This window comes from Schistocerca americana, chromosome 4, assembly GCF_021461395.2.
Source record: "Schistocerca americana isolate TAMUIC-IGC-003095 chromosome 4, iqSchAmer2.1, whole genome shotgun sequence".
Classification (NCBI taxonomy): Eukaryota; Metazoa; Arthropoda; class Insecta; order Orthoptera; family Acrididae; genus Schistocerca; species Schistocerca americana.
This window is the reverse complement of record NC_060122.1, coordinates 270,359,839-270,381,866: the sequence shown is the minus strand read 5'-3', so window position 1 is coordinate 270,381,866 and position 22,028 is coordinate 270,359,839. Positions and strand designations below refer to the sequence as shown.

The 22,028-nt window shown below is 44.6% G+C and overlaps 1 protein-coding gene across 1 annotated transcript in view; it reads right to left on the bottom strand.

The window, feature by feature from the left end:
• Positions 1-22,028, bottom strand: part of LOC124613116 — a 166,367-nt gene that overhangs the window by 50,294 nt on the left and 94,045 nt on the right. The window contains exon 2 of the mRNA XM_047141727.1: positions 4,032-4,172. Coding sequence (XP_046997683.1) covers positions 4,032-4,172 — 141 coding nt within the window. The remainder of the gene's footprint in view (positions 1-4,031; positions 4,173-22,028) is intronic.

Genomic DNA, 22,028 nt, shown 5'->3' with positions numbered 1-22,028 from the left:
ACGGCTCAGAAAGTGAAAAAAATCTGGTTTTTAAGTGTAGTTACATGAGGAGAAATGAATAATATATTCATTAATGGTAAAACTAATCATATATACGTATACTGTAAACTGACTCATTGGACATCATTTCGATAAAAGCGTCATTCAAATGATCTATGGAACATTTAACTAAGTAATTAACAAAAGTTATACAATGTGTAAGCGTGTGTACATACTTCTGTTGTGTGAGTGCGTGCGCGCTCGTATGTGTGTGTGTGTGTGTGTGTGTTTGTGTGTGCGAACAAAATAAAAAGCATTGCAGTAACTGATTCGAGAGAAGACGAACTGGCCCGGGATTCTGAGTCAGTATTAGCACTTCATATGTCACTCATTGTCACTCTCAACTTTGGCAATTACTTGATAATGCTAAACACACCAAACTGCACTGTGGTCAAAAGTCACGTTGAATAATACGTTCTCTTATGAGTCAGTTCAAAAATCGGATTATCCACTGACATCTCACCCAAATACTCTCTCCCCAAAGATCTGTGTACAAAACGAAAGAGGCGCGCTTTCACGGGTATGAAGTTTCTTGCGCCCGTTGTACATACGAAGACTGTCAACACTGTTAAGAACCTAATCACCGACAAGATATACACAGTACACAAATAATGCGACTATGTCATTGCTTTCCACACATATTTCACATCACTGATTCTGTGGAGAGCCTCATTTCTCATCAATCCACTTCATTTTCAACAGTCGTCGATAGCCTCACATTTCATTCAGTTTACTCTCAATCGACAGTGTGCGTTCATTGGACTGTTATATTCATTCAACAGGCTCTCCAGACTACCTCTTTCATTGAGGATACGAATGTCATCAGCAAATCTTATCACTATTATCCTTTAACCATGAATGCGTTACATTTGCTCGTAAGAGCAAGAATTCTTGTATCGTCAGGAGTGTAATATCATGTATCGATACCACCCCAGGCCGGCCGAAGTGGCCGTGCGGTTAAAGGCGCTGCAGTCTGGAACCGCAAGACCACTACGGTCGCAGGTTCGAATCCTGCCTCGGGCATGGATGTTTGTGATATCCTTAGGTTAGTTAGGTTTAACTAGTTCTAAGTTCTAGGGGACTAATGACCTCAGAAGTTGAGTCCCATAGTGCTCAGAGCCATTTTTGATACCACCCCACGGGCGTTGGAAAGTTGGCAATGGAACTGCAAGTTGCTGTCAGTCATCGATAGCGGTCAAGCTGGATCTGGCGGATCCAATGGTGTGCGCGCACTGAGCCATTCCTCCCACTGCTCCGTACCACGAACGTCCTGCGTCGCCGTGATACAGGACGGCCAGTGGCAGCCAGTTACCCCACTCGTGCTTGGAGTCTCTTCGCTATGTGATGGTACGCAGGCGCAGCCTCGTCGTGGCTCCATCATTCATGCTTAATTCAGTTCTTTTCATAACCGTTTGAGTTCACTTAATCACAGAATAGTACAGTAAAGTTTTATGCAGTCTACATATATTATAAATTAAATTTCCCCAACGCCCTTTTCTCTCTGTACGTGAAGACCAATGTCAGGAACTGCTGTAGGATCTTGATAAGGTTTTCATTAAGAGAAAGACTGATTTGCAAGGAGAGTTTGTAATCTATTACAGCTACACCAGAGAAATCAACCGGCCATGGAACTTGGTGCTACCTGTGAGAAACAAGGCGGGTCACTAAATAAATAATAAATCTTACATCGTATCTTATAGGCTATTACTTTTGGAAATTGCTCCGAAATGCTGTTTTTGGGGATTAGTTGTTAGAAAAATTTGCTGATAGAGCCTGTACCACTATTGCAGATACACGTCGGGGAAATGTTTCATTACATTCAGCAGATCAGTAACAACAAAATGACTTCAACCTCATACCGTTTTGAGATGGATTCATATTAGCGGAGTTGCTAAATTTCAGACAAAATATTTTATTAGCCGTGACTTCGTAACCAAACATCTGCGGACCTATGTTTATATGAACTGTTTTCTTTAGTTTTACTTGTAGAATAACATATTAAAGTATTTGCATATCTTCGTGAATCACCCTGTATGTAGTATCAGTTTGGTCCGATACTCGTGCTAGTGGCACCTCGTACACTCATAATACCGACCCAGCTCTACAGTTTAAATTTGGAAATTTGTGCTAAGTCCTATGGGACCAAACTGCTGCGGTCATCGGTCCCTAAGCTAACACACTACTTATCTAACTTACGCTAAAGACAATACACACACCCATGCCCGAGGGAGGATTCAAACCTCCGACGGGGGCAGCCGCGCGAATCGTGACATGACGCCGTAGACCGCACGGCTGCCCCGCGCGGCTCTCTAGTTTATATTGCCTCCGCGTCCATCCCGATAGCTGAGTGGCTAGCGTGACGCACTGCCATCCTACGGGCCCGGGTTCGATTCCCGACTGAGTCGGAGATTTTTCTCCGCTCAGGCTCTGAGTGTTGTGCTGTTCATCATTTCATCCCCATCCGTTGCGCAGGTCGCCCAATGTGGCGTCGAACGTAACAAGACCTGCACCAAGTCGGCCGGACCTGCCCCGCAAGAGGCCTCCCGGCCAATGACGCCAAACACTCATTTCCATTTCCATTGCCTCCGTGCGTACTTACTTCTATGCTGTATGCAGCACGTTAAGACACTCGAGCCTCTATTATACTTAGCTCTCGAAGTTCAGACATGGTAATGTGGTGTTTTTAATTAGTTCCATAATCATACGGAATTCAGAAATTCAAATATGTTTATCCGGCTTCCTATTACTTATATGTGCTGCGCGATCCCAGTCAGTTTGATCATAGACAACCAATTTTAGCGTGCTATGGGTTTTATCTGCACCAAGGCGACCGGACCTGCCCCGCAAGAGGCCTCCCGGTCAATGACGCCAAACACTCATTTCCATTTCCATTGCCTCCGTCATCCTGACGATGAACGATGCCTTGGCTCTAAGCAATCACTGTGCCCTCCCCCCCCCCCCCCCCCCATGACACCTTAAAAATCCTGTAGAGCTCAGCTTTCACTGATATATGGAGCTTTATAGTCGTACTTATCTATTTTATAACCAAAGTAATTCTGTAATGTTTTAATTCTTGCCCAGATCACCTGTACATGTATCTCTACTGATGCGAAACCGGCAATGACTTTTTAATAAAAGTATTTTAATAACCAATGCACAAGATTTTATTCACCTTGTACAATTTTTGCAGCGATTGCCCAACCTCTAGAAAAGTAATACGTTCAGAATCTACTAAATTTCATTGGTCTGTACCTCCCCGCTGTCCTCTTCGGTTACTTAATTCATTACTAGCGACGAAAAATCTGTAGTACGATGATGTCGATATTTAGTTTGTGGCGCACTCGACTGTGTGATTGTCAGCGCCCGTACAAATTCCCAGTCATTCCACAGTCCAGTCTCGCCACTTTCCCGGGTAGAGAAAATCCTCAACCCGGCCGGAAATCGAACCCGGGACTCCATGATCTAGAGACAGCAACGCTAGCCACTAGACCACTAGCTGCGGACCTACAATGGACGAACTCCTAAATCTTGGACAGAAGATCTACAGGTCAGTGATGTTAGAGAACAATGACAGTAAACCTCTAAAAAATGGTTCAAATGGGTCTGAGCACTATGGGACTTAACAACTGATGTCATCAGTCCCCCAGTGCTTAGAACTACTAAAACCTAACTAACCTAAGGACATCACACACATCCATGCCCGAGGCAGGATTCGAACCTGCGACCGTAGCGGTCGCGCGGTTCCAGACTAAAGCGCCTAGAACCGCTCGGTCACACCGGCCGGCAGGTAAACCTCTGAAAGCCACTTATTCCATACTTTCACAGTCTGCGTAAATAGCAGACGAGCTTTAAAAGGACATCTCCTGTTGATAGAGTCGGAAGACTGTCGGCGCGAAACTTCATCGACGAGCTCTCTCATTGTTACACTAATCGGTGCCGCAGCTCCGCCCTCGCTCGCCAGCAGTGCAGCACCCGTTGTACAGTAGACTCACCGGCAGGACGTCGCAGGAGTAGAGCGCGTGGTCGGCGCTGCAGCCCGCCTCCTGCAGCAGCAGCGGCGGCAGAGGCGGGGGCGGCAGCTGGAACTTCGGGGGCGGGCCGGGGCACGCGCAGTCGTACTCCGCCTCCAGCATCTGCCGACACACGTCACACAGGCCTGTCGTCACGCGCCTCGCTATCACGACACTCACGCTCCATGTCTTAATTTACAATAAATACCCGACAATACACTGTGTTACTAGTTTCCACAAGACTAAGCTGCCATCTTCAGATCCCCAGTGTACAGCATGATTTCATAAGCTGTACTCCATGGATCTGAAGATGGCAGCTAGACAAGATGGAAACTAGTAATCCAGTGTACCTGCACGCGATCAAGACAATATGAAACTTCATAGCTCAAGCTTTCTTCGCCGTAATTTACTCCTGTTGCTGCAGACAATCAACGGTACTTGGCAATAGTAAGTGAGAGCTTCAAAAACTGTGCGAAACGTGGGTAAAACTTTACAGGAGGCTGTCCACGCTGTAACCGCGAATGGCGTGTTGGTAGCGCATGTCGCGGGCAGTCGTAGGACATTATGATGGTGGAACAGCCCTTCTGTGTACTCAATGGCGTAACGACATTTTTGTTTAGGTCGTGGGACAAATACCAAGTGTTTAACATACCCGTGACAACAGCCTTAACATGTTAGGTCCTAGAGTGCGGACTGATGACCTCGATGTTTAGCCCCCATCAAACCCCAAAACCAACCAAAAAAAAACAACCTAGAGTGCGAACTAACCAAGTATTCGGGGAAAAGGTAATAAATAAAACTCTCATCCGTTATGGATTCAGAAACTGAGAGTGTAATGAAGAAAGCCGCGTGGGGTAGCCGCGCGGTCTGGGGCGCCTTTCTGTGACCTGCGTGGCTCCCGCCGTCGGAGGTTCGAGGTAATCCTCAAAACTTCTAAAACAGATGAATTGACTTATCAAAAGTGCATGTCGTCTGATGTTATCTAGAATCATAAGTAGAAGGTTAAAACGATAGTTTTCTCCACATAACTGAAATATTCATAGATTACCTGGATCTTCATTAAGTGTATGGTTTACAGTGAATATGATCGGTTCCAGTCTTCAAACATTTATTCTTCCGTCCGTAACAGCTGATCAAATCCATCATGACACATTGCAAAGAGGCCGAGTTGTACAGTATGTCTTCGTAAAACAACTGACCGGATCACAAATCAAGAAAAATACTTTTTCACACTTTAAAATCTTAGTGAAATAATATTCAAGTAACTAAGACAGGTTGCACTTCGAGATATCAGCTCAAACTGCCCGACCCAGCAGCCTCGCTGCTTCCCTGTTTATATATTCTAAATAATGGATGGTCACTTGGACTATTATTACTTAATAATACCAACATATTTTTAATCGTATTTCCAATTAAAAGTTCCAAAGCTAAGATGTTCTGATTACACAGAATAAAACGTCTAAAATTACAGAATTGAATAATATGTGAAATTTATAATATAAAAATGTTTTTAAATGTGAAAATTCCATCTAAATATGAGTACAACAATGAACTTCACAAAATTAATTAATACACGCTAATTACACAACGACACACATTCCTAACAATAATTGAAGCCAAGAGAGTAAAACGAAACAGGTTTCGATTGACAGAATTTGTAACAGATGCCTAGAATTGTATAATTAGTCGTATATCTGGTCACAACTATACGAGTTTAATTAATAAAGTCATTAAGACGGAATGTTCTTTACAGTTTTCATCCTAAACTTACGTTTTACAATATGTGCCTTCATTTGAAAGCGACAGAATAACTTCTTGAATGAGTAAACTACATTTGTAAAAGTCCAATTATTTAAATAATTACAGTTGGTGATTAATACCGTGTATTTTATTCTTACCATTTTCACTAATACAAGTCTTTCCCATTGCTACAATGAATGCGACAGTTTGTTAAAATACATCGTCGTTTGTTTTATTTTGCAATAGTGTTTGCTAATTAGTCTCCAATTTAGTGTCATTATTATGAAATTCACGAATCACCACAATACCAATCATTTTAAAGTGAGATATTGTACTACACGATGTCAGGAAATCGAAGTTTTCATTAAGTCTTTGTATATGAAGCCCGGTCCACACGCAACGATCTGTCTGCGCAGACATCGGCGCAGATGTCTGTACATGCAAAAGATCGCTGCAAATGTGGTGTGTTCATACGACACAAACCCCAATCTACTACTCGCCCGCCATCTATCGGTGTAGAAAAGAAATATCAGTGGCAAGCGACTACGCTCCCCGTAAACGTCAAAAATTTAATTCAGTTATTCTGAAATATAGAAATGAAGGAAGTTCTGTTGTGGTCTCTGTTCGCAACTTGTGTTGCAAGAAACATTCAGACCAACCGCAGGAAATCGAGAAAGCGGTCAAAATGGTGTAGACAGTGGCTGCTAAAGCGAAAGCAGATTTCTCACGTAAATTTACTGCGAGATTTGCGGGGCGAACCTTAAGAAAGCCAAGCAGATCAAAATACCATAACGTTGGCTGGTATACTTGATCAACTCCTACAGCAGACTTCTAGATTTCTGAACTTTGAATAACTCTTTTCGGTAAACAGTTCGCAACGATTTTTTTTTATTTTTTATTACTGTTTCTCTGTTTGCCGAGGCGTCAACTGCCCGCAATTTTTCAATTAGAGCATTGTATGCTGCTGTCTTTTTGTCTCGGTCACTATATTCTTTACTTTTAATCTTCCAGAAACATGGGTGGTTTCTATATATTTCAATGAATTCACTAACAAACTCTCGAGAACACTGATGAGTGTCAGCCATTTTAATGCCTTGTGCGCACAAATACAAACACTTGACTGAGCAAACAGCTGTTTCGCGCCAGATTTGCGGCGATCTCCTGTCCACACGCTCCAACTTGTCTGCGCAGATGTGGTTTGAACCCACAGATTTGAGAGGTTTCGCTCAAACCTCCAACTCCAACTTCCAGGTTTGCACACACCTCAGGTTGGTGCAAATCTTCTGTCCACACGCAGCGATCTGTCTGCGCAGATTTGATGTGCGCGTGTGGACGGGCCTTTAGGTATATTACACCACAAACCTGGATACTGCGGGATACGACCACTTGGACAAATTGAGGACAACGATGAGGCCTCTTTCAAACACTGATAGATGCTGATAACGCTGTCTCCCACGTGTACGACTGATCTCCGTTTCCTTCACAGTAATCACTCAAAAGCTGACGTTGTTCATGCCGTACCACGTCTGGTAACAATATTAAAAATGAATAACGCTAATGCACTCTGGTGACCGTGGTACCTGTCACAGAATTGCAGCTAATCATCTACATACCCGCTGATGGTGCGTACTTTTACGAATTTACACTCACGTTCGACCATGTCTTCTGGCTGCTTCACTTTTTTCTGAGGTAGTGTACAATTTAAAAAAAACTTCTTGTAAGAATGTAAAAAATGGCATAATCTGAAAAGTTATTTTAAAATGTTAATCAGTTCTTCTACCTTACCTTGGCATAAAAACTGCATACTGAAGAGGGAAAAGCGAACAAACCACGCTTCCTTCCACTAATAATTTCTCATAACCAACCTATTTTCGAGGATTGATAAAGTGAATGTGAGTAGAATAAAGTTTGTTTGGTTTTCAGTAGCAAACAGATTTAAAGAAGTAAAGATCGATGTATCTAGTATCTTGAACTTCATTTACTTGTATAACTACTGATAATTTGATGTTTCCCCCTTTATTCTCTATTCAGACAATCTCTGAAGTATATATATATATTAAGATGGTATCTGTTCTTTCGGACATGTCCGTAAGAACAGATACCATCGGCGACCATGCAGCTCCTTAGGAGATCACGGGTTCGAGTCCCGGTCGGGGCACACATTTTCAACTGTCCTCGTTGACTTATATCAACGCCTGCATGCAGCTAAGGGTATTCATTCTAATTTCAATCTCTAAAGTGCTTTGAGGGCTATTAGTACGGCAAAAGCTTGCGCCTTCTGCGTATCACTTATTGGCACAACTTTCGAATAACGCTATCACTTCTCAAACGGTTCAAATGGCTCTGAGCACTATGGGACTTAACATCTGAGATCATCAGTCCCCTAGACTTAGAACTACTTAAGCCTAACTAACCTAAGGACATCACACACATCCATGCCCGAGGCAGGATTCGAACCTGCGACCGTAGCAGCAGTGTGGTTCCGGACTGAAGCACCTAGAACCGCTAGGCCACAGTTGCCGGCTATCACTTACCAAAAATCATGTACTACCAGCTTCGATTGTTACTTATCGGCATCGGGTGTCATAATTGCTTTATTGCAGTACCTATATGGATACTTCCACCATCTTCCATGCCACTCTCTGGAGTCTTGATAGCTACTGGAACATCACGGCTAACGCATACATTTATCCGGAATAGGTTTAATTCCTTACCATTCCGTTTTTCTCTCTCTTTTTTAAAGGGAGATCCTTTAGTACCATATTTAGAAGAAAGACGACTTTTCCTTATTTGCCACGGAAGCGTAGTTTTTATGATGTCCTGAGATGTATTATACGATGCTCACCTTTCTCGCTTGATCCTCAAAAACTTGTTGCAGATTGCAGCATGGTTTTCCTTTGCCTCCCTTTAAAAATCTGAAAGGAACGGCTCTCCGTAGGCGCCCGAGAGCTCTTCATATTGCGTCTGTTGACTGACTCGCAAAGAGGCGGCTGGAAATTGCGAGAAACGGGTCTTACAGCAGCTCGGCAGCAGGAAGGAAGCAAAAGAACTTCAAGAGCTAAGATTTATTACAAATGATAAATTCTATTCACTGTGTCGCAGTATCCAGAACAAAAACTCTCAACGAATATGAACGGTCCGTTTGTGCTTCTAAAAGTCTAACAGACTTGATCTCATGGGATGTTAAATTTTATTGGGTTCACCAAATAGAGTTTGCTTGTAAAGCGTAAAATAAGGTTTAGTTACATTTCAGGATTGATACAGAAGGAAAAAAATCCGTGTTTCAAAAATATTGCAGGGATTTGACTAACTACAATAATAAAGCCACTGCCGTTGTATCTGGATATGGCAAGACTGTGGCCACCACATAATTGTTTGAAATAGGTAGGTTTTATTGTGTAACTGGCCTTCTATTAGCTACAACCATTATGGTCGTCTACTGGAGAGGCATTCTCCTTTCTTTAGGTAACTGTTTATATAGCTGTGCAAGTACTGGACACGACATGAGAGTTCTTTCCTTTATACCTTCTGTGTGTTATGTACACATTTGTTACATATGTTGTCTTGACTGTGGTAACAGTTAATAATGTACTGATTAACTAGGTTACAATGTATTTCCAAAATTAAGGAAGCAGTGAAGACACTGTCATACTCAGGTGCATCAGATGCGAGGACGCGGTAAAAACGTCGAGACAGTCACATCTGATGCAGCGAAGGAAGAAGAAATGTCACATCTTCAGATGTTGCTACATGTTGCGAAATGAAATAACAACCAAGTACATTGAGAGTTATATTTTTACGCTGATTCTATTTAGTGCTGGAGAACTTTAGCTTACTTTTACTACGTTTGTACGTGTATCTCGTATTCACTTCCTGTGTGTGGTATGGCATCCGAGTCAGAGTCTGTTTTTGTACCTGTGCCGTTTACTATGTGTTGATCATCTGTCAGTTGTGGAGCCTGTATTATTCTAGGATATGGTCTCTCCAATTTGTATGCCGCATGTAGTGCTCGCGATGCTTCGTCGGCGACGTTGTTCGTAGAGTTCCAGTTGTCCTGTCTGCGCACTAACTTCCCTATGTCGTGGTTCCCCAACCTCAGTCTTGAGCCAAAGAAACTGATACACCTGCCTAATAAAGTGTAGTGTCTTCGTGAGCACCCAGAAGTGTCGCAACACGACATGGCAGGGACTCGACTAATGTCTAAATAGTGCTGGAGGGAACTGACACCATGAATCCTGTAGGGCTGTCCATACATCTGTAAGAGTGTGACAGGGTGAAGATCTCTTCTGAACAGCACGTTGCAAGGCATCCCATATATGCTCAATAATGTTCATGTCTGGGGAGTTTGGTGGCCAGCGGATGTGTTTAAACTCAGAACAATGTTTCTGGACCCACACCGTAGCAATTCCGGACGTGAACGGATGCGGGTGATCAGACAGGATGCTTACGTATGTGTCACTTCTCAGAGTCGTATCTAGACGTATCAGGAGTCCCATATCGCACACGCCCTACGCCACTGTAGAGGCTCAACCAGCTTGAACATTCGCCTGCTGACAAGCAGGGTCCATGGTTCATGAGCTTGTCTCCATACCCGTACACGTCCATCCGCTCGATACGAAATGAAACGAGACTCGTCCGACAAGGCAACATGTTTCGACTCTGTAAGCCCATATCGCCGGCCGGAGTGGCCGAGCGGTTCTAGGCGCTACAGTCTGGAACCGCGCGACCGCTACGGTCGCAGGTTCGAATCCTGCCTCGGGCATGTATGTGTGTGATGTCCTTAGGTTAAATGGCTCTGAGCAGTATGGGACTTAACTTCAGAGGTCATCAGTCCCCTAGAACTTAGAACTACTTAAACCTAACTAACCTCGCGGTTCCAGACTGAAGCGCCTAGAACCGCTCGGCCACTCCGGTCGGCTGTCCTTAGGTTAGTTAGCTTTAAGTAGTTGTAAGTTCTAGGAGACTGATGACCTCAGACGTTAAGTCGCATAGTGCTCAGAGCCATTTTTTTTAAGACCATATCGATGATGTTTCGTTAATTGCTTCACACGCAGACACTTGTCGATGGCCCAGCAATGCAATCCACTTCTGTCCCGTTGAACGATTAGAAACGTCCCCTTATAAAATTTTAAGAATGACTGTGCTGATAAACCTCTTACATTATTTGCTTTTCAAACAGCTGAGCAAAACTGAACGTACTCAGACATTACTCTCTTTATTTATTCTGATCAACACTAAACTGACACACAATATTTTTAGAGCAACGCAATCTGACTTTTAATAATCGCTACAAAAGAATGGCCCTGACTAACAATAACCTATACCTTTCATGAATCACTTACCTCACAAAAATCTTCGTTACTCAAACCACTCCAATACAGCGAGCCCCAATACTGCCAGCTAAATAAAAGATTCGAACTACTGAAGTCACTAACTACAAATTATGGGGGCATTTCCAATTGCTTTGTGTTTTAATATTGTCTTTAAATTAAATATTTGTTCTATGCATGAGCGACCGGGGCGGAAGCCTGCTTGATAATCACCAATTTGGCGTTCCAGCTGCTCTTGTGTTCTTTTCAGCAGGCATGTTGAGAGAATTTTGTAGGTGACTTGTAAAAGTGAGATTCCCCTGTAGTTATTGTTCTGTCTCCTTTTTTATGTAACGGGTGAATAAGGGCACATTTCCAATCCTCTGGTAATTTTTCTGTTTCCCATATTTTTGTTATTATTTTTGTGAGCTCTTGCAACGTCTTTGGTCCTAGGTTTTTTAATAGCTCTGCAACAATGCCATCTTCGCCAGATGTTCTATTATTTTTTAAGTTTTTAATGTGACATTTGATTTCTTCCTGTGTTGGTGGTAATGAATCCGGTTGAGCGTTGGCACAGATTTCTTTGGGAAACCTTAAACTAGGTTCTGGGCAATTTAGTAGGTTAGAAAAATATTGAGCCAATACTTGACAGTTTTCCTGGTTTGTTAGGGCTAATTTACCATCTGGTTTTCTGAAACATAAATTTTGAGGGATATAGCCTCGTATTTTATCTGCGAAAGTTCTGTAGAAGTCTCTTGTATTATAGTTTTGGAAATTTTCTTCTATGGCAACCAGTTGTGCCTTTGTGTACTTCCTTTTTGCTTGCCTAATAGATTTTGAAACCTGTTTTCTAACCTCGTTAAATAAATGTAGACTTTCTTGTGATTTTTTACTGTTATATTCTTGAAATGCCTTTTTTCTCCTTTCCAATGCATTTTCACAGTCTGAATCCCACCAAGGGTGTTTGAATATCTTTTTCAAGGGAATAGTTTCCTTAGCTATTCGCGTGATTTTAGAATGAAATTCTTCCCATGTGTTTGTCTTTTCCTTCTCCCATTCTTCTTTTACTTTAGATTCTTTAATCTTCTTGGTGTCATATTTCTGTATTTCTGTTATCTTCTGATGACTTCTTCGTGCTGTAAACTTGATTTTAATTCTAGTTAGGTAATGGTCTGAATCAATGTTTGCTCCTCTGCGTACTTGGACGTCGTAAATTTCTTTTTGTACTGGGTATGAAATCGCCACATGATCTATTTGAAACTCGACAATTTGTTGTATAGGAGATCTCCATGTCTTTTGTTTTCTTGGACATTTTCTTAGAGATGTTGACATTATCTTCAGGTTATTCTGCTTACATAGTTCGACGAGCCTTGTACCATTTTTATTGGTAAATTTGTGTGCAGGATATTTGCCTACGGTTTTTTGGTGGATTTTCTCTCTACCAATTTGGGCATTAAAATCGCCGAGTAGAACTTTTGTATCATCTTTTGGAATCTTGGCCATTATATTCTCCAAATTTTCCCAGAACTTTTCTGTATCTATGGGGTTTTTCTTGTTGTCTCCGTTTGTGGGAGCATGAACATTAACCATTGTGTATGTTTTGTTGGCACATAGTAAGCGCATCGTCATTATCCTATCATTTACGGGAGTAACTTCCTTGATGGAGCTGAGCACGCTCTTGTGTATGATAAACGCCATCCCGAGATGGGGGGCTCCTCTTCCGATTCGTTTATCCGTCTTGCTCTTAAAGATGCGATAGTTGCCATAATCTGATGTTTCTCCATCTGTAAAACGTGTCTCCTGTAAAGCTAGTATTACTATCTTTTGCTTTTCAAGTTCTGTTGTAAGGTTTAGAAGTTTTCCTGGTTGGATTAATGTATTTATGTTAAAGGTTCCAATGTATGTAGGTGTTTTAAGTAGAAGTTTGCCAGAGAGCTCCGACTTTCTCTGATGTAATCGTGTAAGTCCAGGTTCCCCAGAATCCGAATTCCTGGTTGCCATCTGTTGATGGGTGGATTGGTTACCACCTGGGGTAATGTTGTTATTACTTGCACGAGTCATACTTGCTTGCAATCAAGTTGGTCCAGTGTTTCCACTGGGTGTTTAGAACCAGGGATTGTTAGTTCCTGGCGCATTATGACCAGCCGCACATTGTGTGAACAGACGCTGACCAGGATGCCGATGGTTCCCACTTCAGACGCGTCCTGGATTTGGGTGTTGACAGTGCTTATTGTAATGGCGGCACTTACTCGCCATGACACAGCAACGTCTTCGGGTTCTGTGGTTTTTGAATGAGTGTGACCCTTGCCAAAAGTCACCCTCCCACACCCTCGTGATGCTGCCGCCTCGGTCAGGGACTGCTTATTTGGGTTTCCCCTTATTCGCAGCTGTCCACCATATCTGATGGATCGTTCGCTATCCGCCACCTGCGACCCGCCCTGTACCTGAGGCTCGGCTAATATATATATATATATATATATATATATATATATATATATATATATATATATATATATATATCAGTTCATGACATCCAGTCTTACAAATTTACTGTCTCTGATGGACACACGTCCAGATCATCCGCTCTCAAAACTCCGCCATCTCTCTCCCCACAACCACCACTGCTGGCGGCTCACCTCCAACTGCGCAACGCTACTCGCTGTTCATATCCAACTACCCAACACTACAATAGCGAATATTACAATAATGCTAACGAGCCACAGACTGTACACAGCACAGTCAGTGATTTTCATATAGAGCGCTACGTGGCGTTACCAATATAAAAACGTAAACAGCCTACTTACATATACAGAGCGCTACGTGGCGTTACCAATGTAAAAACCTAAACAGCCTACTTACAGATTCTCTTCAGGTGTCGTTAGCCCTGTTCTCGCAGGACCTTTTTCCGGCCGCAGCGAAGTCGGAGATTTGGTGTTTTACCGGATTCCTGATATTGACGGTACACTCGCGAAATGGTCGTACTTCGTCTTTATCTCGGAGATGCTGCGTCCCTTCGTTCTTGCACTGATCATAGCACCACGCTCAAGCTCACTTAAATCATGATAACCTGCCATTGGGGCAGCAGTAACCGATCTAACTGCTGCGCCAGACACTTTTTTTTTTTTTTTCATTGGCGCTTCTGTGTATTTCCTAGAGCACGTGTTCAGGTGCCATTCTCACCACAGGCGGAAGTGCGAGTGTGTTGAGACCAGACTGTGCAAGTGCTACCAGCAGCGTCCTTCCGCAGTGTGGGAACTGGAGAGTGGCGCAGAGGTGACCGCCGCCGCCGAGACGGCGGCGGCGCCAGGCGACACAGAACGGCAAACGGCGGTGCCTGCGGCGGCGCGGCGCGGCTCGGCTCGGCTCGGCTCGGCGTGTCCAATGTGGGCGGAACAGCGGCACGGCCGCGGCCCGTGAAATGGCCTCTCGTGGGTGGCCGCGCTGCGACGGTCCGCGGCGGGTGGCGGCCGGGCCAGCCGGCCTCGTAAAGCGGGCGGCCGGCGCCGTTTCCGGGCTCCGCCGCTCTGCCTCCCCGCACTCTGATAAGCAAACGACGCGGCCCGTTCCCCGTGAACGGCCCTGCGGGACGAATTCCTCAAGCCGCGTCGCTGCTGGCCGCGTGACCGCCTGGGGTACGCCCTTGTCTGCCGCGTCACCTCCGCCCGTAACCAGCCGGTTTGTAACTCGGACGTCAGGAAGGTCAATCTCAGTCGTTAAGTTATCGCCGTTTTAGCGTGACTTTTAAAGTCTCGATACCAACGCAACAATTAAAATCGCTCAAAAGAGGAAAGGCCGCTGGACCTGATGGGATACCAGTTCGATTTTACACAGAGTATGCGAAGGAACTTGCCCTGCATTTCAGCACAATTTTCCATTGTTACAACCTCTCGATATACCTCAGCATCATCCGCAAGAAGCCTCAGTGAACTTCCGATGTCATCCACAAGGTCTTTTATGTATATTGTGAATAGCAACGGTCCTACGACACTGCCCTGCGGCACACCTGAAATCACTCCGGAAGACTTCTCTCCATTGAGAATCTGTTATCTAGGAACTCTTCAATCCAATCACACAATTGGTCTGATAGTCCATATGCTCTTACTTTGTTCATTAAATGACTGTCGGGAACTGTATCGAACGCCTTGCGGAAGTCAAGAAACACGGCATCTACCTGGGAACCCGTGTCTATGGACCTCTGAGTCTCGTGGACAAATAGCGCGAGCTGGGTTTCACACGATCGTCTTTTTCGAAACCCATGCCGATTCCTACAGAGTAGATTTCTCGTCACCAGAAAAGTCATTATACTCGAACATAATACGTGTTCCATAATTCTGCATGACCTGTGCCCTTTTCCAATCCTTTGGAACGCTACGCTCTTCTAGACACCTACGGTACACCGCTGCAAGTAGGTTACACTACGCTTGTTCACCCACTGCTTGAATATTGCTCAGCAGTGTGGGATCCGTACCAGATAGGGTTGATAGAAGAGATAGAGAAGATCCAACGGACAGCAGCGCGCTTCGTTACAGGATAATTTAGTAATCGCGAAAGCGTTACGGAGATGATAGATAAACTCCAGTGGAAGACTCTGCAGAAGAGACGCTCAGTAGCTCGGTACGGGCTTTTGGTGAAGTTTCGAGAAGATACCTTCACCGAGGAGTCAAGCCGTATATTGCTCCCTCCTACGTATATCTCGCGAAGAGACCATGAGGATAAAATCAAACAGATCAGAGCTCACACAGAGGCATACCGACAATCCTTCTTTCCACGAACAATACAGGACTGGAATAGAAGGGAGAACCGATAGAGGTACTCAAGGTACCCTCCGCCACACACCGTCAGGTGGCTTGCGGACTATGGATGTAGATGTAGATGTAGATGTAGAACGTTGATTACTAAAAAAAATACTGTATATTACAGTTCGTATCGTTTTAAGCCTCGAAGACACGGAATGGACAGTGTACTGTAAACAGCCTGCTGTTGTTGTGGTCTTCAGTCCATAGACTGGTTTGATGCAGCTCTCCATGCTACTCTCTCCTGTGCAAGCTTCTTCATCTCCCAGTACCTACTGCAACCTGCATCCTTCTGAATCTGGTTAATGTATTCATCTCTTGGTCTCCCTCTACGATTTTTACCCTCCACGCTGCCCTCCAATAGTAAATTAGTGATCCCTTCATGCCTCAGAATAAGTCCTACCAAGCGATCCCTTCTCCTAGTCAAGTTGTGCCACAAATTTCTCTTCTCCCCAGTTCTATTCACACGTAATTAAAATTCACAAGTTTTCGTGTTCGCCGATACTGCAAATAGGCCGGTGACACACTTCCATCGGCCACATCAGTTGTATAAGAAACTCCGGCGTCTGAAATGTTTAGAGACAGAAGTTTTATTACGCCTCATAGCTAAGACTAACATGCTTCAAGACACAGGCGAGTTAGATGAAGATCTTTAAGATCATATCTGTTCACTTGTTGCCACGGGAAGTGACACGACTTTGGAGAAAACCATCCTCCCCTCTGCGAAAACTTAAAAAAGCCAGTAATTGGTGGTTTCTTTTTGTTCAGAGATGTAGGTTTCTTAACTCTTGCGCTGGTTCAACATGAGTTTGTGCTGGCGTGTAGGAGGGGAGATTTAGCGCCTCTAAAGCCCTGTGATTGGCTCAAGATGGGGTGAAGGTTGAAAGGTGGCTACAGTGAGCCACTGCGCCAGAGATTGCGCCAAAGAGTATTATTCTGCCGCCTCCACAGTGCTTGGAGAGAACTCGTAGAAGTCAGTGCTTGTAGAGAGCTCGTAGTAGTCAGTGTCTGTCGAGGACTCGGGGTAGTCTGTGCTGAGATGTTGTAGCAGAGAGTGTTTGTTGAGATGTGCTAGTAGGCAGTGCTTGCTGAGATGTGATATTGGAGAGTTCTGGTTGAGATGTGATAGTAGAGAGTCGGTGTGAGATATAATGTAAGGATTAGAGTGATTTTCATCAATATAAATGAGGTAACAAACTCCGTTTCTTTTTATTTCAGTGTCCTAAATAATGCGTCATTACAGGTTCAGTCAACAAAGCATCTGGCGTGTGTTCTTGTATTAGAGTTTAATTCTGCTTTCTTGCGCAATTATAGTATTTGCAATTTTCTTTTATCACGTCAGTAAAATTGGTATTTAAAAATTCTTGTCTTGTTGAAGAAGAACCGTGCCAGATGTGCGTTGAGTCATACTTCCACATACAGAACAGTTATACTTGTGCTTTGGTTTCGTAGGTTTCATAGTTGCTGGGGACTCAATTAATTAATTGTGTTAACGAAAATTTTCATTTCATTCTTTGTTGTTGTTCTTTGCAGTCAGATAGCGTAATAATACTAGTCAGGGCCAACCGTTTACGAAACAGCGTAATCGGACACACAGCTACAAAAAATTTAAAAAATATTTTCATTACAAATAATTAAGCCCCCATGCAAGGTGGAGTCGTTCGTGTACTTCGTGGGAAACGGATTTTTTTTTTTTATCTGGAGAGGTGCAGAGCACTCGGCTACTGGACTTTGGTCTGGAAGCAGCTTCTGGTAGAAGCTCTGGCATGTGTGGTTGGTGCTTGGGACCTGTCCCGAGACTGACTTCACTTACAAGCAGTTACACTGAATGGTGAAGTTCGTAGTGTACCAATAGTGTGGCTTAAAGCGTCTCGGACTACTCGTTTGCCGAGGGCACACTTATTCGTTTTTCGTTTACCAGTCTCGACGTTCCTTGTGCGCTCTGTTGTATAAGTGAGCCAAATTGGTCCTTAGTATGACCAGTGAACATGTGTGTCCGATTCAGAGGTGCTGCCTCAATGTCTCGCCACGCCGTTCTCGCCAGCTGTAATTTACATCGCCACATGAAGCAAACAGGGAAACGTACTACTGCTCCGGCCTTGTCAGGGCGTACAGATCTCAATCGCCACTTGCTCTCATCTGCACCTATATTGAGAAACTTCTGTAGATTATCAATCAAAGTCTGTTCAGCATCAGATCAATTCAGAATGCGTTTAAGCCGGCTGCTGTGGCCGAGCGGTTCTAGGCACTTCAGTCCGGAACCGCGCTGCTGCTACAGTCGCAGGTTCGAATCCTGCCTCGGACATCGATGTGTGTGGTGTGCTTAGGTTAGTTAGGTTTAAGTAGTTCTAAGTTCTAGGGAACTGATGTCCTTAGAAGTTCAGTCCCATAGTGCTCAGAGCCATTTGAACCATTTAGAATCCTCCCTCGGGCATGGATGTCTGTGATGTCCTTAGGTTTGTTAGGTTTAAGTAGTTCTAAGTCTAGGGGACTGATGACCTCAGATGTTAAGTCCCATAGTGCCCAGAGCCGTTTGAGCCATTTTTAGAATGAGTTATCCACATTTTTAGTGCCAGAGTACATGACTCACTTCTGCCACCCAGGATCCTTATCCATTGTTCTCTTAACCCAACTGTTAGTTGTTTACAGTATTCAGTCAATAACTATAAGTAATGTCTGTTTTTTCTTTTGAAAAATAAATGTTTTTAGTAAATGTTACTACATTCTCAATCATTGCATACAGTGAGCACCACAGGTTTACCTTCGCACTTCTCCCCTCCCTTTGACGAATGCGCAAATACATACGAGATGGCAATGATGTATGGAACGACGTCACTGGGGACAGGAATGGCTTTATGTGACGTTTTCGGACGAATTCAGGTTCTGTTTGTTTGAAAATGATTGCCGCATTTCCTTTCGCCGTAGACAGATGAAGCGGCATCATAGTGATTGCATTCGCACAAGACATAAGCGCTAACTGAAGGCCTTTTGGTGTGGGGTGCTATTGGGTACAACCACAAATCGCAGCTGGTCCGTTGCCAAGGCACTGTGGCCACTGTGACCCACGTGAATGACATCCTTTGATGCGCAGCTATATGCTTTCTGTATAGCGCTCTGAGCACTATGGGACTTAACATCTATGGTCATCAGTCCCCTAGAACTTAGAACTACTTAAACCTAACTAACCTAAGGACATCACACAACACCTAGTCATCACGAGGCAGAGAAAATCCCTGACCCCGCCGGGAATCGAACCCGGAAACCCGGGCGTGGGAAGCGAGAACGCTACCGCACGACCACGAGCTGCGGACTCTGCACAACACTCTAGACGCCAGTTTTCAGCATGACAATGCAAGACGACTTGTTGCTGGTGTCATAGGATGTCGGCCTTTTGCCCTGCTCCGCCAGATCAGGAGACAAGTTGACAAATAAGGCTATGAGAAGAGAGATAATAGTATTTTTTTACTGAATAGCGTCTTTAAAATAGTCTGAGGAAGATTGCTGCACAGGTGTCACTGCGTACACCTCTGTTTCTGCAGTGCAGGGGGAGAATGTTTTAGCCATACGGCAAAGCGCGCAGCTCAGCAGGTGACAGAAAATTGGCCGTCCACTCTGAACGGAGGGGTGGACTTGCCCAGCGTTGAGAACGTCAATGCGTTTTTGTGCAGGAGTCAAGTTATCTTGTGCGAGCTCTATCTCTGCATCCAAAATTGACAGGTGACCTTCTTTCTCTTTTTGCATTGCGAAATTTATTTTAGAAATAACATCATGCGGCGTGAACTTTAGAGTAATCACGCAAATGCAGATGTCCTGACTGCAAGACAACTGACATCAGAATACACAGTCCAATCGAACTTTTAGAGAAGGGAAGTGGTGTATTTGCGTGTGTGTAGGAGAGAGGGGGAGAGGGAAGAGGGTAGGGGGGGGGGGGGAGAAAGAGAAGGTCAGTGAGGGATAGTAGAAGTTTGGTGGAGCAAATTTCGTTCCCAGTATAATTTTTACAATCTGCAGCAATGAATTTCTTTCTAAGGTCGTTTACGGCAATGAGAAGCGCAAGGGCCCGGTAGAGGTCCGACGCGAGATATCCCCCGACACGTAACGTGATCCGGAACTGGTTCAGCAGCCTAGCCTTGACCGCCGCACACGTTCCCCTGGCGCAGTCGCGATCGTTGACCCGCGGGGAAGCGCCAAGCCTGCGGCAATTTTCTACCGGCGATTTGGGCAGGTAGTGTGCGGTGCGCCGGCGCGCGCGTGCTTAGCGGGTAGCGTTTACGCGGGCGCCGACGCTCGGCTTCCACGGCTCGCAAAAATTAATGTGTGCTCCCCCAGCGTGGCGGGGCAGCGTTCTCCAGAGGCGCAAAAAGAGGTGGCCGCTCTCTCGCCATTGTAAATTCCACGCGCATCTCGGCCCGCCTTATTGGAAGTGTGTGTGTGGTGCTGCCGCTGCTGCTGCAGCTACGTAATGGCGGCAGGCGATTCCCGCTTTAGATAAACACGTGACGCGGTGGTACGGCCGCGGTCCTGCGCAGATTAAGACCGCAGCACGTTAGCCGGTCCGTCAGGGCGCCGTTAAAAACTGTTATTAATTCTTACGAGGTTAATTTATAACCGGAAAACAAAACAGAGGGGATGGCCGGCCGGCGGTCTGGTGATTACGCGGTGGCGGGCCGAGTTATTAAGTGGTCGGCGCCGGCCGCGAGAGCGGCCAATCCGGCGGGTCTTCCATAAATAACTGCCCGCGCCGCCCGCCGCCCGCCGCGGGGCTCGCTCGCTCTTTTCTGCAAGCTGGCTCACCTCAGCGGTGCAACATCTCTCCTCCTAGTCTTTCTACCTGGTGGTAATATACAGTGGTGCAGAAACAGAGTGCTGGCGACAGTATTTGTTTAGTAGACAGTTCCGCTTGCAGCAGCTCCAGCTGTAACACCCAGAAAGCGATCCGTAAACTCGGCCGTAGCGGGGACTGTCTTGGTCACGTGAGTAGATACACCTACATTCCAGTTCAAAGTACGAGGCCTTAATTGCAGTGCTAGCAGGAAAAGCTGACATTGTAAACACTATGGGACTTTTTTTTCCAAATCATTGGTAGTCGGGCCGTGCCCGTTACAAGACCTGAAAATTCATTGTCCGTTGTAGCCTGTATCGTGCTGTATTAAAATTGTGATGACATCAACATCGGGGAACACATCAAGCATGACGGGATACAGGTGGTTCGCAGCTGTCAGCGTGTCTTTAATTACTACCATAGGTCCCATGAAAGTGGAGGAAAAGTACTGCTCCTCCGGCCTTGCCGGGGCGTACAGATCTCGATCGCCACTTGCTCTCAGCTGCACCTATAATGATAAACTTCTATAGATTATCATTAAAAGTCTGCTCAGCATTAGATCAATTCAGAATGCGTTATCCACATTCTTAGGGCCAGAGTATTTGACTCACTTCTGCCACCCACGATCCTTGTCCATTTTTCTCTTAACCTAACTATTAGTCACAGTGACTGCATTCGCACAAGATGTAAGTGCCAACGCAAGGCCTCTTGGTGTGGGGTGCTATTGGGTACAACCACAAATCACAGCTGGTGCGTGTCCAGGGCACTGTGGCCACTGTGACCCGCGTGAATGACATCCTTTGATGCGTAGCTATACGCTTTCTGCACAACACTGTAGACACCAGTTTTCAGTAAGACAATGCACGACCAGCGTCTGTGGCGCGCTGCACGTTTCGAGCCGCCGTTCACCTCAAAAATGTTCAAATGCGTGTGAAATCTTACGGGACTCAACTGCTAAGGTCATCAGTCTCTAAGCTTACACACTACTTAAGGGGCTCCGGAACGCCCTATACTTGCAATGTTAAAATAACGCTTATAAATTACATCTTTCCTCACAAAGTATTTGAGGTAGGAAGTTGAACTTTTTACAGATTATTTATTGGAATATGTACTACAACTTAACACAGGGATTTTACAAAATTTTAGTTCAGTTATTAAAGATGATTTTTTTTCAATTGTAATGAAAATTCACAACATTTTTTGCAATTTTTTATTTATATATTCAAAAATATACAGTTTTTTGGAAAAAGGCTGTGTTAAATTATGCAGAAGGTACTGTGTAACATTCACTGAAAGTCTGAAACAAATATGTTTG